The sequence below is a fragment of the Babylonia areolata genome, chromosome 27 (assembly GCF_041734735.1).
Source record: "Babylonia areolata isolate BAREFJ2019XMU chromosome 27, ASM4173473v1, whole genome shotgun sequence".
In the NCBI taxonomy this organism is placed as follows: Eukaryota; Metazoa; Mollusca; class Gastropoda; order Neogastropoda; family Buccinidae; genus Babylonia; species Babylonia areolata.
In genome coordinates, this window is record NC_134902.1 from 38,847,456 (window position 1) to 38,865,640 (window position 18,185).

At 44.7% G+C, this 18,185-nt stretch overlaps 1 protein-coding gene across 1 annotated transcript in view; it reads right to left on the bottom strand.

The window, feature by feature from the left end:
• The window catches only part of LOC143301083 (twitchin-like), a 265,961-nt gene that overhangs the window by 102,114 nt on the left and 145,662 nt on the right, over positions 1-18,185 (bottom strand). The window contains exons 31-38 of the mRNA XM_076615089.1: positions 15,096-15,240; positions 13,512-13,653; positions 11,014-11,141; positions 9,170-9,262; positions 8,392-8,586; positions 7,248-7,547; positions 4,102-4,253; positions 1,542-1,692 (exon numbers count right to left, since the gene is read on the bottom strand). Coding sequence (XP_076471204.1) covers positions 1,542-1,692; positions 4,102-4,253; positions 7,248-7,547; positions 8,392-8,586; positions 9,170-9,262; positions 11,014-11,141; positions 13,512-13,653; positions 15,096-15,240 — 1,306 coding nt within the window. The remainder of the gene's footprint in view (positions 1-1,541; positions 1,693-4,101; positions 4,254-7,247; positions 7,548-8,391; positions 8,587-9,169; positions 9,263-11,013; positions 11,142-13,511; positions 13,654-15,095; positions 15,241-18,185) is intronic.

Sequence of the window (18,185 nt, forward strand, 5' to 3'; positions counted from 1 at the left end):
CGTGACCTCGCTTTATCACCTCACTCGAACGACTAGACACTCAGTTTGACTTCCCAGTCAAAAGTTTGGAGAAAGGCCGAGAGCGGGATTCGAACCCACACCCTCACGGACTCTCTGTATTGGCAGCTGAGCGTCTTAACCACTCTGCCACTTTCCTACGCTGCGATTATTTCCCGAGGAACCGCCCACAGGGATCTATCAATATTAGGTGGCCAGAAAATCACTGGCTTGTTCTTGCATGCCCCTGTTAAATGTGCATATATATATAGAGAGAGAGAATAGGATAGAATATGTCTTTATTACCAAGTGCACCGGGGTCACAAGGAATATTGGGGGGAGGGGGGAGGCAGGTGATATAGTACATAACAAGATACGAACATAAATCGAAAATCATACACAAACACAGGTACAGTAGAAATTAGGATACATACAAGTGCATATCAATATAAAAACTTGTGCATACTCACACATGCACGCACTGCACACACAAATGCATGGACGCACACACACACACACACACACACACACACACACACACACACACACACACACACACACACACACACGCACACACACACACATTCTCTCTCTCTCTCTCTCTCTCTCTCTCTCTCTCACACACACACACACACACACACACACACACACACACACACACGTTTGAACAGAAGCCGCATATTACATGTGGATTGGGCTAGTGACTAAATCTCCAGGTAGATGGTTGTTGATTGCACAGTTCTATTTATCATGCTGGATTTGTTTATGAGTAAACTAGCGCCTAATTTTCTTTTGCTGCTTTTTGTTTGTTTGTTTTTGTTGTTGTTGTTGTTGTTTTGTTGTTGTTTTTTGGGGGAGCAGGGGGGGATGGGGGGGGGGGGGGGTTGTTTCTGTTAGGTTATACAAACAATACCGTCATTGGGAGTGTGTTTTCAACTCTGATACGGCCGTGTCTGTTGAGGTGGGCTATAAGCAACAATGATGAATCAATCAATCAACTAAGCAATCAAGCAATCGGTGGATCGATCGATCATTCTCACCTTTCTTGTCAAAGCCTGATCAGCATGAGAGGTTCACGAATAGGTCAGGCATGTGCTCCTTATCTCTCTCATGCCTAAAATCTTAATCCTTAATCCTCTCTCCATTTTTTTTTTGCAAAAGCATATGCGGTGTAGCGTATATGGATCAGTTTACACGTTTTTGTTTGTTTGTTTGTTGTTGTTGTTTTTTTGTTTTTTTACAATCAGCAGTGAAACTGGAACTAAAACTGTGACTGCAACTAAAACTAAAGCTAGAACTGGAACTAGAAATGGAACTAGAACTGAAACTGGAACAGAAATTGTAACAAGAATTCAAACTGTAACTAACTACACCTAAAACTCGAACTGAAACTGGAACTAATACTGGAGCTAGAATTACAACTACAACTAGAACTTACAAATTGAACCAGGACTGGAACGAAAACTAAAACTAAAACTGAAACTAAAAAGAGGAAGCGGAAGTAGAACTACAACCGGAAGCGGAAGCGGGAAGTGGGAACGGACCTTTGCGAGACCTGGTGAGGACTGAGGGAGACACGGTGCTGGGCTCGGACAGGCCTGCCTTGTTCTTGGCCATCACACGGAACTCGTACTCCTTGCCCTCCGTCAGGCCGTCCACCGTGCCCTTGTTGTCCGCTGACGTCGTCTCCACACCCTGCACACACACACACACACACACACACACACACACACACACACACACACACACACACACACAACCACACACATATACACGCATGCACACACGCACACTCACACACACACACACACACACACACACACACACACACACACACACACACACACACACACAACCACACACATATACACGCATGCACACACGCACACTCACACACACACACACACACACACACACACACACACACACACACACACACACAACCACACACATATACACGCATGCACACACGCACACTCACACACACACACACACACACACACACACACATATACACGCATGCACACACGCACACTCACACACACACACACACACACACACACACACACACACACACACACACACACACACACACACACACACACACACACACACACACACACACACACACACACACAGCCATAGCTCAATCAGTTGTTACAACAACAATAACAAAAACACCACATCAACAACACGCTAAGAACACAAAAAGAAGTAGAAGACAAACAACTACAAGAACGAGAAGAACAATAACAAGAATGAGAAGAAGAAGAAGGAGAAGAAGAAGAAGAAGAAGAAGAAGAAGAAGAAGAAGAAGAAGAAGAAGAAGCACAGGAACAATAGCAATAACGAGAACAAAACAAAACAAACAAAAAAAGAAGCGATAAGATCTATATATATATATATATATATATATATATATAAAAGAAATTTTTAAAAAAAGAAAGAGAACAAAGCTAAACTCCACTGCCGGGTAGCCTAAGTCGCTATAAGTTTGCTTAGAGTTGAGAAAATTCCCGTGGAGTTAGGAACATCTTAACAATAAGCTTAGCGCTGAACAGTTCGCCTCATGAAGCCCACCCCCAGAAGAACAAACAGGACAAAGAAGACAAGGAAGGAGACAAGGAGGAAGACTAGGAAGAAGGAGACAAGGAAGAAGGAGACAAGGAAGAAGACAAGGAGGAAGACTAGGAAGGAGACAATGAAGGAGACACGGAAGAAGAGGAAGAAGAAGAGGAAGAAGACAAGGAAGAAGACAAGGAGGAAGACTAGGAAGAAGGAGACAAGGAAGAAGGAGACAAGGATAAAGACCAGGAGGAAGACTAGGAAGGAGACAATGAAGGAGACACGGAAGAAGAGGAAGAAGAAGAGGAAGAAGACAAGGAGGAAGAATAATAGGAAGGAGAGAAGGAAGGAGACAAGGAAGAAGACAAGGAAGAAGAGGAAGAAGACGAGGAAGAAGACAAGGAAGAAGACGAGAAAGAAGACAAGGAAGGAGACAAGGAAGAAGACAAGGAAGAAGACAAGGAAGAAGACAAGGAAGAAGACAAGGAAGGAGACAAGGAAGGAGAAAAGGAAGAAGACGAGGAAGAAGACAAGGAAGGAGACAAGGAAGAAGACAAGGAAGAAGACAAGGAAGGAGACAAGGAAGAAGACAAGGAAGAAGACAAGGAAGGAGACAAGGAGGAAGACAAGGAAGAAGACAAGGAGGAAGACAAGGAAGGAGAATAATAGGAAGGAGACAAGGAGGAAGACAAGGAAGGAAGACAAGGAGGAAGACAAGGAAGGAGACAAGGAAGAAGACAAGGAAGAAGACAAGGAAGAAGACAAAGAAGACAAGGAAGAAGACAAGGAAGAAGACGAGGAAGAAGACAAGGAAGAAGACAAGGAAGGAGACAAGGAAGAAGAAAAGGAAGAAGAAGACAAGGAAGAAGACAAGGAAGAAGACAAGGAAGGAGACAAGGAAGAAGAAGACAAGGAAGAAAACAAGGAAGAAGACAAGGAGGAAGACAACGAAGAAGAAGACATGGAAGAAGACATGGAAGAAGACATGGAAGAAGACTAGGAAGAAGACGAGGAAGAAGACAAGGAAGGAGACGAGGAAGAAGACAAGGAAGGAGACAAGGAAGAAGACAAGGAAGGAGACAAGGAAGGAGACAAGGAAGAATACAAGGAAGGAGACAATGAAGGAGACACGGAAGAAGAGGAAGAAGAAGAGGAAGAAGACGAGGATGAAGACAAGGAAGAAGACAAGGAAGAAGAAAAGGAAGAAGACAAGGAAGGAGAATAATAGGAAGGAGACAAGGAAGGAGACAAGGAAGAAGACGAGGAAGGAGACAAGGAAGGAGACAAGGAAGAAGACAAGGAAGAAGACAAGGAAGAAGACAAGGAAGGAGACAAGGAAGGAGACAAGGAAGAAGACAAGGAAGAAGACGAGGAAGAAGACAAGGAAGGAGACAAGGAAGGAGACAAGGAAGGAGACAAGGAAGAAGAAAAGGAAGAAGACGAGGAAGAAGACAAGGAAGAAGACAAGGAAGAAGACAAGGAAGAAGACGAGAAAGAAAACAAGGAAGAAGAGGAAGAAGACAAGGAAGGAGACCTCACCTTCTTCCAGTCCTTGGTGCCCTTCTCGCGGTACTCAATGACGTAGCCCTCCACGGGTGCGCCGTTCTCCTCTTTGGGCGGACTGAACTCCAGCTCGGCGTAGTCCTTGTCGTAGTCAATGATCTTGGGCTCGCCGGGCGGGGACGTCGGGTCTGAGGGGGCGTGGGGAGACACAACAAAACGACCGTTATTTCGGCTTCCTGCCACACGCTGAAACCTCTTCGAGGTACGTTTGAGTCACCTCCAGTGCGATAAGAATATGCAGCTTCTGTTCAAACGTGTGTGTGTGTGTGTGTGTGTGTGTGTGTGTGTGTGTGTGTGTGTGTGTGTGTGTGTGTGTGTGTGTGTGTGTGTTATGATAAAGCATAGGTGATGTCAATGTCCACAACCCCCCCCCCCTGTTCCCCCGAGTAATGTATCATTATGTCATACAACATCCGTGTGAGCGAGTGTCCAGTCAATTCTATTCTATTCTATTCTATTCTACTGACCTCTGCCTTAAGAGAATTACTCCAGCCTTGAGACACTCAGTCGACTAACTACGTCGTGTGTGTGTGTGTGTGTGCGTGCGTGCGTGCGTGTGTCCGTGCGTGCGTGTGTGTGTGTTTGTGTGTGTGTGTTGGGAGGGATTAGCGTGTGCGCGTGGGTGGTAGACAGAAAGAGAGACAGAGAAATAGAGAGAGGAAGAGGCAAATACACAGACACAGAGAAGGAAAGAAGAGAGGAAGGCTTTGCGAGTACGTGTATGATCGGGTGTCTGTGAAGAAGATGATTTTCAATGCACATTTTAACAAAGGGCACAATAAGTATTTCCATTGTGGGGCCAATATCTCTTACTGTAAAACCTGACAAAAACCGTAAGAAACACAAAGACACATGATAAAATGACACCATTTGTCAAACATATTACAGAAGCCACGCAGTCATTGAATCATAGCAGCAACACTTGTGATATATCGATGTCTAAGAATAATTATCTTATGCGTAATCGGGAACAAAAAGGGTAGATACAAATATAGGGACAGTAAAATCAAGATTTAACATTAAACATCAAAATTTAAGGTATTTGCCACATCATGTTGATTACTCATGTCTAAAAATGATAATAATTTTAATTTCCCAGTAATTCTGCAGACACAGTATAAAAAGGGAGTAGAATGTAAATAAAATCAAAATCAAACTGAAAAATGCAAATCAGGTAGAAACGAATAAAAAACAAAAAACGATGCCGAAGTATTGATATACAACAATGCGGAAACATTTGTGGGGAAAAAATATGTGTGTGTGTGTGTGTGTGTGTGTGTGTGTGTGTGTGTGTGTGTGTGTGTGTGTGTGTGTGTGTGTGCGTGTGTGTGCGTGTGTGTGTATGTGTGTGTGTGTGTGTGTGCATACGTGCGCGCGAGCTCTAAGCCTGCAATTAAAATTCATACACCACACACCCTAGCTCTATGTTCAGACAAAAAACTTCCACCTCCCACCCCCACCCCTCAAACACCCTCCACCCGCGACCCCCTCCACCCCATCCCCTCCCCAACCGCCCCCCCCACACACACACACACCCGCCCCACCCCCCAGCAAGAAGAAGCAGTCAACAAGCGGAAACACGAACACACTGGACCCTTGAAAGGGACAACAGTGCCACTGCCGTTCATACACCCCCACACCCCTACCCCCTACCACCCGCCTCCAGTTCTGGTCTATGCCCCGCCCCCTTTCCGGTAAGCTCACAAGATGTTTCGCTGACAGCAAGATTAGAACATGTGGAAATGCGAATTCAAAGCCCTGGGCAGGGAGAATGTGTGTGTGTGTGTGTGTGTGTGTGTGTGTGTGTGTGTGTGTGTGTGTGTGTGTGTGTGTGTGTGCGTGTGTGTGTGTGTGTGTGTGTATGTGTGTGTGTGTGTGTGTGTGTGTGTATGTGTGTGTGTGTGTGTGTGTGTGTGTGTGTGTGTGTGTGTGTGTGTGTGTGTGTGTGAGTGTGTGTGTGTGTGTGTGTGTGTGTGTGTGTGTTCTAAACCAAAGCCCTAGCCCTAGCTCAGCGTGGAAAGCACAAGAGCACCCATGTAGCCCTACTCCATTCTCGCTTACTCTCTCGCTTTAGTCCTGGAATAGAGGAACGTTAGTACACTGTTAGTACGATCAGAAAATGACGTAGAAATTAAACAAACAGACAAAAAAAAGCAAATCAAAATCTAAATTTTCCTAAAAAGCAACAACATAGTAACCAAAGATTCAAAAGAACAACTGAATGCAGTTGTCATAAGAGAGAGAAGTAAGATAAAACAAGATAAGAACAACTCTGTCATATCATCATGACAAATCACAAACGTGATGTTAAACCTAACAGAAAAGGCAGCGAAATAAAAACACACAAACACGTATCACATAGTTTCAATGTAAAAGATCACACTAAAAAGCGGAAAAAATATATCTAAATAGAGGGGGGAAATTCAAACACACATATACGAATATGTATATACACGCATACCCACCTACCACGCCACACCATCCACCCCAAAACGCCTACCTTTAAACAACCACCCATAAACACACCCCCTCCCTCTACAAACCCCACCTACCATTCATCACCACCCCATAAACACATACACCACACTGCCACCCCACAAACACCCATCCCAACACATCCATCCACCCTTCACCATCCCCATCAACATCTATACCACACATACTACACACCGCCACCCCCACCCCCACACACACCCATCACAAACCCAAAACCCACAAACCTACAACCCCCACCCACATACACCCACCAGCAACGCTGCAAATCTCCAACCCTACCCCCACCCCCACTCCCCTTCCCGCAACACCTACCAACCACGTCACAAAACCCCAAACCCATAACCCCCTTGCCCCCTCTCCCCCCGCCCCCCCGCCCCCCCCCCCCCCCTACACACACACACACACACCAACCACGTCACATAACCCACAACTCTACCCCCTCCACCCCTCTCCAAAACACACACACGAATACTAACCACGTCACAAAACCCCAAACCCACAACCACCACCAACCCGTACCCCCATCCCCACCCACACACACCCACCAACCACGACACAAACCCCCCAACCCCCTCCCAACCCCCACCCCCACCCCACCCCCCTCCCCTACCCACCACAAAACCTACCCCAAGGATCCTTGGCCAGCACAGCCCCGTCAGACTTGAGGAAGTCGCTGGCCCCCTCGGCGTTGACGGCGGAGACCCGGAACTGGTACTTGTGGCCCGTGATCAGGTCCGGAACGTCCACCTCCAGGTCCTTGGTCTCGCACAGCTTCTCCCAGTCACCCGTCTCCTGGTCGCACTTCTCCACCACGTAGTGCAACACGGGAGACCCCCCGTCCTCCGCGGGCTTGTCCCACATCAGGGCGCAGCGGTCACAGAACACGTCCAGCACATCCAGTGGGCCTTTCGGGGGGCTCGGGGGACCTGTGGGAGGTGGGGGTGGGGTGGGGGTGGGGGTAGGAGGAGAGGAAGGAAGGATGTGCGTTATGCGTTGTAGGTTGTGATTATTATAATAAGGGTGCGTCGATAAGAACAAATCAGTGTTGGGCGCACTAGAATTATTATTATTATTATTATTATTATCATTTGTTGTTGTTGTTGTTGTTGTTGTTGTTGTTGTTGTTGTTGTTGTTGTTGTTGTTGTTGTTCTTCTTCTTCTTCTTCTTCTTCTTCTTCTTCTTCTTCTTCTTCTTCTTCTTCTTCTTCTTCTTCTTCTCTTTATCATCATCATCAAGATCATCATCATCAGTAGTAGTAGTAGTGATATTAACATCATCATCATCACCATTATTATTAATACTATCATCATTCTAACACGAAGTTCAATCAATTTTGTTCTTTTTGCTTGTTTGTTTTGTTTTGTCTTTCTGTTTGACGTCACATTGTTACATTTCTTTTCATTTGTATTCATTACCATGCATTCAAGTAATACTTTTATAAAACGCTAAATTAAATATACAAAAAAAAACCCAACCCCAAAACCCAACACCCATCCAGGTCTTGTTTATTATGCAGTAAAACAATACTTTCAAAACAAAGTGCTGAATTAGATATATATAAAAAATCCAACCAACCTGGGCATTCATTGACAAGTCTTGTTTATTGTGCAGCAAAACAATGCTTTCAAACTAAAACGAATTATATGGGGGGGGGGGGAAGAAAAAGAAATAAACCATCCATCCATCCATCCATCCACCAACCAAGTCAGTCAGCCCCCCCTCCGCCCCCCCTTGCCCCCCCCTCCCCCCAACCTCCCCTCCACACTCACCCATGACGGTGATCTTGATGGGAACCTTGTCAGAGCCGGCGTCGTTCGTGAGGGTCAGCTCGTACTGCCCGTTGTCGCTGGTCTGAGCCCCGGGGATGCGCAGCTTGGTGCACTTGGGCACCGTCTCCGTGTCCAGGTTGGCCTCGTTGATGGGCTCTCCGTTCTTGCTCCACTTGGCGCGCGGCACGGGGGCACCTGTTCACGCACGTGGGGGAAGGGTTGGTGGGTTGGGGAGGGGAGGAGTGGATACAATGATGTTTGTTGCAAAAAAAAAGAAGATATATATATATATATATAATTTGGAGACGAAGATGTAAGAAGAAAAGACCAACAACAACAACGACGACGACGATAATTTGGAAGAGAGAGAGAGAGAGAGAGAGAGAGAGAGAGAGAGAGAGAGACATACATACATACATACATACATACATACATACACACACTGAGATAGACAGACAGACAGACAGAAACATACATACATACATACATACACCCACATTCGGACACACACACAGACACACACACACACACACGCGCACGCACGCACCCATGTAATCTCTCTCTCATATTTCACACACACACACACACACACACACACACACACACACACACACACGAACGCAAGCACGCATAAGCGCATGCAATCTCTCTCTCTCTCTCTCTCTCTCTCTCTCTCTCTCTCCCCCCTCTCTCTCTCCCTCCTGTCTCTCTCACTCTTCCTCTCTCCCTCCCCCTCTCTCTCCCTCTCTCTCCCAGTCTCTCTGTGCCCCCCACTGACCATCGTAAGGGATCTCCACATCGATGTTCTCTCCTTTCTTGACGAGGATCTCCTTGGGCACCTTGCTGGCGTCGATCTTGGGGGGTCTGGGGGCTGCACGACACACACACACATCACGCTTCTTTTGTAGGGAGACTCCTCGGCACGGCGTGTATCTTTTTTTGTTTTATTCATTTAATCAAAGTTGATACACTTTGAAATATCAAATTCATCTGTAGTAATCAGCGCACTGTGCAAAAAGGTCGTCACTCTTCACAAAAAGGAAAAGCAGCAAAATTATCACAGTGCGATAGAATGCAATACGATACAATACAATACAATACAATTACAATACAATACAACAAAGATGATCAAGAACAGAGAGAGAGAGAGACAGACAAGACAGACAGACAGACAGACAGACAAGACAGACAGATGGACAGAGCACAACAGACCGCAATACAGACCTAACAGGGCACAGTGCACTACAAAGCTGTGCAGTGGAACACAGCACATTACAACGAAGAAAGTGAAGACTAGAAGACAGCATGACTCTTCACCACACAGCACTGGGCAGCTCAGTGCAACACAGTGAAACAGTGCAGTACAGTGCACCACAGCACAGACACGACACGACACGACACGACACGACACTGTACGTCACGTTACGACACGGTACGACACGACACGTCACATTAAGTCACGAGACTTCACGACACGACGCTACACAACACAACACAAAACATCACGACACGACACGACACGACACGACACGGCGCAATGCAAAACGACACAACACGACACGACACACAAAACATCACGACACGACACAACACGTCACGACACGAAACAACACGTCTTGACAAAACGACACGACACAACGCGACACGACACAACACAACACATCACATCACGACACAACGCGACACGACACGACACGACACATCACATAACGACACGACACGACACATCACATCACGACACAATGCGACACGACACGACACGACACATCACATCACGACACGACACGACACATCACATCACGACACAACGCGACACGACACGACACGACACATCACATCACGACACGACACGACACATCACATCACGACACAACGCGACACGACACGACACGACACATCACATCACGACACGACACGACACATCACATCACGACACAACGCGACACGACACGACACGACACGACACATCACATCACGACACGACACGACACATCACATCACGACACAACGCGACACGACACAACACAACACATCACATCACGACACAACGCGACACGACACGACACGACACATCACATCACGACACGACACGACACGACACGACACGACACATCACATCACGACACGACACGACACAACACGACACATCACATCACGACACAACGCGACACGACACGACACGACACATCACATCACGACACGACACGACACATCACATCACGACACGACACGACACATCACATCACGACACAACGCGACACGACACGACACAACGCGACACGACACGACACAACACATCACATCACGACACAACGCGACACGACACGACACATCACATCACGACACAACGCGACACGACACGACACATCACATCACGACACGACACGACACATCACATCACCATACAACGCGACACATCACGACACAACGCGACACAACACGACTCAACGCGACACGACACGACACGATACAACGCGACACGACACGACGCCACACAACACAACACACAAAACATCACGACACGACACAACACGTCACGACACGAAACAACACGTCTTGACAAAACACGACACGACACAACGAGACACGACAAACAGCTCCCCCCGAGACACGAGCACTGACTGGGCTCCACAGCGAGGGTGGCCCGTGTGGCTCTCTCCCCGATCTGCAGGGAGTACTCCCCGCTGTCCCCAAAGTCCGTGTCCTTGATGGTCAGCTTGTAGATCTCACCCTTCTGGGACACGTCGAACCTGGAGGTACAAATGCACAAGGAATTCAGTCTGATGGCGCCTCACACACACACACACACACACACACACACACACACACACACACACAGACCTTCTGGTGATTGTACACATCCTGTCAAAGCATCGATCATAACACCTGAAGTTTTTCAGTTTCAGTTTCAGTTTCGCAAGGAGGCGTTACTGTGTCGTTGGGACGAATCCCATACATGCTACACGACATGTGCTCGGAAGGCGCCTGACCAGCAGCGTAACCCAACGCGCTTCCGTGAAAGAAAGGGGGGTGGGGCATAAACAAATAAATGGATACGTCATTGAATTAATGAATAAATGATTAATCCAAAAAAAAGAAAAGGAAAGGAAACACGAGGAAGGATTTCTGTCTGACGTCCCGTCAAACACACACACACACACACACACACACACACACACACACACACACACACACAGACCTTCTAGTAATAATAAACATCCAGTCAAAGCTTCGATGGTAACACCTGAAGGCTACTATGTTAACTCACTCAGTACGGCCAGTCCTCTCTTCTCCTCTACACAGACCCCTCGGATGTCCAGTGGGTGTCTGAATGACCCAACCTTTAACTTCCGTCGTCAGAATTGTGGTATTCTTTGTCAACATTCATCTCTTCAGTATAAGAGCCTTCCGCTTGCAATATTTTGATGATGGTAATTGGGGTGAAACGTTGTTAACGTCGTCTCTTTCGCCGTTCGTATGGAGAGGGTTAAATAAATGTCTCACAGCTTTTCGTGGCCTTCGGGACAGTCAGTCAATTATGTCTACTGTGTCTACAGCTTGGCACAAACAGGCGGGGTTCTTCTTCTTCTTCTTCTTCTGCGTTCGTGGGCTGCAACTCCCACGTTCACTCGCATGTACACGAGTGGGTTTTTACGTGTATGACCGTTTTTACCCCGCCATACTCCGCTTTCGGGGGTAGTCGGGGTTCGATCCTCTCGTTCCGCCTGATTAACCCTCTCCCACCAGAGTCTTCGCTGAGTGACGAGTATCGGGTTGAAATGGCTTTTCCAAGGACACAACACTACATCGAAACGGGGCCTGGAACCCTGATATAAGTCCAAAGCCTGACTCTGACACGCTGCCTCCGTTGCACTTGGATGTTAAAAACTGATAAATAAAACAGTAGGAATGTATGGGGAAGGTGTGTTTTGAGCTTGGGGAAACAGGCTTGGAATCACAGATGAGCATTTGAAATAGGTAGAAATACAATTATACTTGAGGGTCTTCGAAGAAAGGAAAATCGTTTATTTAGCGAGAGGAACAGCAGATAAACGTTGCCAGTGACTTCTTTTATTCACTGTCAAAACGTTCTTCCACTTGTGTCAGTCTTGACTGATGTTATGTAGAATCAGTCCACGATAATCACGTGATGAGTTAATCTTCTGAATGTGTGTGTGTGTGTGTGTGTGTGTGTGTGTGTGTGTGTGTGTGTGTGTGTGTGTGTGTAATGGCCCATGCTAATATCGATATAAAAGATAATATCGTTTAGAGTTTATTTTCTATAGCCCGTATGTATGTATGTATGTATGTATTTGTGTGTGTGTGTGTGTGTGTGTGTGTGAGCGTGCGTGCGTGCGTGCGTACGTGTGTGTGTGTGTGTGTGTGTGTGTAGTGTGTTGACAACAATAGTTATCCCTGCTCTTATTGAAATATACGAGAATCACGTGCTGAGTTCATGTTCTTCCCTCGCTGTGTGTGTGTGTGTGTGTGTGTGTGTGTGTGTGTAACTGACAACACTGCAATAACCCCTGCTCATAGAGAAATAAACAAAATCACGTGATGATTTCAGTTTCTGAATGTGTGTGTGTGTGTGTGTGCGAACTGAAAACAATTCAGTATATTCACTGCTCATATTGAAATATTTGACAATCATGTGCAGAGTTCAATCATCCTCTCTCTCTCTCTCTCTCTCTCTCTGTGTGTGTGTGTGTGTGTGTGTGTGTGTGTGTGTGTGTGTGTGTGTGTGTTTCTGTGACTAACTTGTCCTGTCCTGCATGATTTAAGAACAAGGTATATATTATCCAAATTCTGTAAATTTCCCAGTCAGCATAGATTAGCATTACTCATGGCTTCTCGGCATGAACAGACCATTCGCAATTTGTCATTTTATTTGTTTAAAGCATTCAGACTGCGATCAACTCTGATGTCTTAGAATACTAAAGTTCGTTCTTGATGACACGACTGCTTTTTTCTTGTTGTTTTTCTTACATGATCATGTGTATATACCCCTTCATGAGGGGCAATGGCCTATACATGAATAAATTATCCGTATCCGTATCTGTGTGTGTGTGTGTGTGTGTGTGTAGTGCAATTCACTCATTGTCGGCACACTGACCCACCTGACGGTGTCTGGGATGGGTTTGCCGTCCTTGAGCCACTTGACAGGGTGTTTGTGGGGGTTAGCGGCCTTGGCGTCCAGCACAATCTGTTCCTTCTCCTTGCACTTCTTGTTGGCCAGTTTCTTGATGAACTTCACGTCCGCTGCACAACGCAGACCCACAATCTTTGCTTCAGTTCAATGGAGTCTGAAACCTCTTCTCTTTAAACAAGGTCCTCAAAACAACATTCGCTTTTCACAAGAGTCCCGCTGTCTTTGAATTCATATTTTTCGGCACGGACTGGCCACAAATGCTCTCTTTCCACCACAACTCCACAACCACTGGCTTCAGTTCAAAATAATCTTTGTATGCATCTCCTCAGCATGGTCTACGAATAAAGTTCGCTTTCTGTACAATCCCACAGTCTTTTAACTCATATTTTCAGTCACGTCTATGGATAATACCCGCTCATCGCTGGAACCCCAGCATCTTGCCTATGATCAAAGGAATCTTAAAACGCGTCTCCTCAGTAACATCTATAAATAAGGTTTGATTTCCAAAGAACCCCACAGTCTCACTTCGGTTCGAAAGAATCTCAGACGTCTTTTCTTCTGTAAAGTTTTTACAGTACACTCGTTTTCCACAAGAACCCCATTATCTTGCTTTCGGTCCAAGGAATCTTAAAACCCTACTGTCTTTGCTTCGGTTCAAAAGAAACGTAAGCTTCATTTCATCTCTTAACAAATTTCTATAGCACAAAGAATGCGCGCGGTTCATCATAACCCTACTTTATTGCTTCAGTCCAGGAGAGTTTTAAATTCAAAACTCATGTTTCCAGTCCGGTCTACACTTAATATTCACATTCCATCAGAACCAAACGATCTTTGCCCAAGTTCAAAGGAATCTTTGAACTCATCGCTTCAGAAAGGTCAACAAATGATATTAACAATCTTACTTTACTACAAAACGAAGATCATTGTAAAGTCGTCGCATTGTAAAAGAGACAACGACAAGTATAAACTTTTCTTTAGCATACTTTAACTTACACACACACACACACACACACACACACACACACACACACACACACTGAACACTGAATGATTTTAATTACTTAGGCCAACAGCCCCTAGCATAACAAAATGCAAACAAAACACATTTCTGATAAAAATTCGACAACAAAATATAACTGTTAGATATGGACGGTGAATACCAACATTAACCCTACACGAGAGAGAGAGACAGAGACAGAGAGAGACAGACAGAGAGAGATGATAAAATGACCGCTACTCAGTATGTTAGATGAAAGTGACAAGTTTTGTCAAATTCGACAACAAAATAAAACTATTAGATATAGACGGTGAATACCAATAATCAACTACACTCAAGACAGACAAACAGACAGAGGGAGACAGAGACAGACAGACAGACAGACAGAGACAAGACAAGACAATGTTTTATTGAACCAGGCATTCTGCCCATGTCAAAGGGGTGGGGTTCACAATGGTGGGGCTGAGAGACAGAGACAGACAGACAGGCAGAGACAGAGAGGGAGACAGAGACAGACAGAGAGACGGAGAGTAGGGGCCGTGTGGCGACACTCACGCGACACGTAGAGGTCTGCCGTGGTGGTCTGGTCCAGCACCTTGCAGGTGTACTTGCCGTCATCCTTGGAGCTGCAGTTCTTGATCTGAAGCCTTCTCTTCAGCCCGTCCTTCTGGAACTCGTACTTGCCTCCTGACTTCAGCTCCTGCACACCAAGCCACTCGGGGATACCACAGTGTTCTGCTTCTTCTTCTCTCTCTTCTGCTTCTACTACTGCTTCTACTTCTTTTTCTTATTCTTCTTTTCCTCCTCCTCCTCCTACTACTACTACTTCTTCTTCTCCTGCTCCTCCTCCTACTACTACTACTTCTTCTTCTCCTGCTCCTTCTCCTACTACTACTACTACTACTACTTCTTCTTCTCCTCCTCCTTCTACTGCGACTACTACTACTACTACTACTACTACTTCTTCTTCTCCTCCTCCTTCTACTGCGACTACTACTACTACTACTACTACTACTACTTCTCTTCCTCCTACTTCTACTACTACTACTACTGCTGCTGCTGCTGCTGCCACAGTGTTAGCATTGCAATGGTGTGAATGTATCACAGATGTGTTGATCCGCAAATTGTGTGTCTACGCACGCAGAAGGTTATATGCGCGTGTTACAAATCCCTGTACTCCATTCCAGCGTTTGGTGGGTTATGGAAGCAAGGACATACCCAGCATTCATGCCCACGGCTGCCATCCATGGCTGGTAAAAACTGTTATACACGTAAAAGCTCCCTCGTACATTGTGGGAGTTGCAGCCCACGAACGAAGAAACAGAAGAAGAAGTAGAAGAAACAGAAGCAGAAGAAGGAGCAGAAGAAGGAGCAGAAGAAGAAGACCCCCCTCCCCCACCCTCCCCCAATTATTCACTTCAAGAGCTGTGCTGAGCCGTGTCGATCTGTTTTGTATTTCAGTGTGCGACGGTGTACAAAACAACACAGCCTCATACCACGAAGAAAAATAGTAACTGTGTAGTGCTTATGATAAAATGCACAGAGGAAGTACACACTGTCACAGTTTTCTTGCACGAGGACTACATTATTCACACATATCTATTACTTTTTTTTTTATCCTAAAGCAAGCCATAAATTTATTTCTTAAACAATGTTTTTTTCTAATTTTCTGATATCGTTTTCATATAGAATGAAAAATACACAGTACAGTAGCCGCAAGTCATGCTATAAAAAGTAGTTATATGATTTTTGGCAGTGACCGAGGGGAGAAACACAACATAATTGTAAAACAATTAAGAGGTGACAGATTCAAAATCAAATAAACAAAACTATTCTCCTAAGTGACCGAGATCGCTTGACAAAATAAGTATCAAATAGCCAGGCAAATGCAAACAAAAGGAGAAAAAAAACAAGAAAAAGGGAAGAAATCTGTCTTCTTTTTTAAAGAAACAAACATCAAACTGAAATTTAAAAAAATTAAAAAACCCACAACGTTTTCTTTTTCTCTAAATGAATTTATGCATTACAATAATCATCTTCATCATCGGTAAAATTCGACTATATTGATAACAACAATAATAAAAGTAACAACACTAATATCAATAACAGTAATAACACTAATAATAATAATAATAATAATAATGATAATAATAATAATAATAATAATAATAATAATAATAATAATAACGGATTTATAATCATGCGCTACTGGCAACAAAACTGAAGAAGCAAACTAAGAAAAATAAAAATAAAAAGCAAATCGGGATAACTCTGGTGAAATCACCAACGACAAACAACAAATCAAACACACACACACACACATACACACACACACACACACACACACACACACACGCACGCACGCACGCACGCACGTACACACACACTCGCGCGCACACACACACACACACACACACACACACACACGCACGCACGCACGCACGTACACACACACTCGCGCGCGCGCGCGCACACACACACACACACACACACACACACACACACACACACACACACACACACGCAACCCCCAAACTCTTAGGCCGCACACCTCATCGTTCTATCGTTCTTAAAAAAAAAAAAAAAAAACCTGGGTAACTAAATCCAGTTGCTGGAACGAGCAATAAGATACCACTCACTACAGTCTACGTAACAAAAGCACACTCCATCTTCACTGGTTTGAAATTCTGGCAGTCGTCTAGATGAATGGTAAACACTAAATAAATCAAAGCAAACTCCACAACCGTTTCTCCAACATGATTTACCTCCCACTGCATATAATCATCCACCTGAAATTTGAATGTCGATTGCTTTGAAGGGGGTGGGGGGTTAGTATGAAAGCAAAACAAGCAAGGAATGAGAAGAAATAATACAACGAGGAGAAAGGAAAGAAAGGAGAGAAAGCGAAAAGGAAACTGGAAAAGACAAGAAACAAAGAAAAAGTGTGAGCACATAAGACAAGAAACAAAGAAAAAATGTGAGCACAGAAGACAAGAAACAAAGAAAAAGTGTGAGCACATAAGACAAGAAACAAAGAAAAAGTGTGAGCACATAAGACAAGAAACAAAGAAAAAGTGTGAGCACATAAGACAAGACACAAAGAAAAAAATGGCACATAAGAAAGAAACAAAGAAAAAGTGTGCGCACAGAAGACAAGAAACAAAGAAAAAGTGTGAGCACATAAGACAAGAAACAAAGAAAAAGGAGCACATAAGACAAGACACAAGAAAAAGTGTGAGCACAAGACAAAAAAAAAAAAAATTGAGCACATAAGACAAGAAACAAAGAAAAGTGTGAGCACATAAGACAGGAAACAAAGAAAAAGGTGAGACATAAGACAATAACAAGAAAAAGGTGAGCACAAAGACAGGAAACAAAGAAAAAAGTGAGCACATAAGACAAGAAACAAAGAAAAAGTGTGAGCACATAAGACAAGAAACAAAGAAAAAGTGTGAGCACATAAGACAAGAAACAAAGAAAAAGTGTGAGCACATAAGACAAGAAACAAAGAAAAAGTGTGAGCACATAAGACAAGAAACAAAACATCAAAACAAAACAAAAAGAAAACAAAACAAAACAAACAAAACAACAACAACAAAAAACAACAACAAAACAACAGAAAAATATAGAAAGAAAATAAAAATA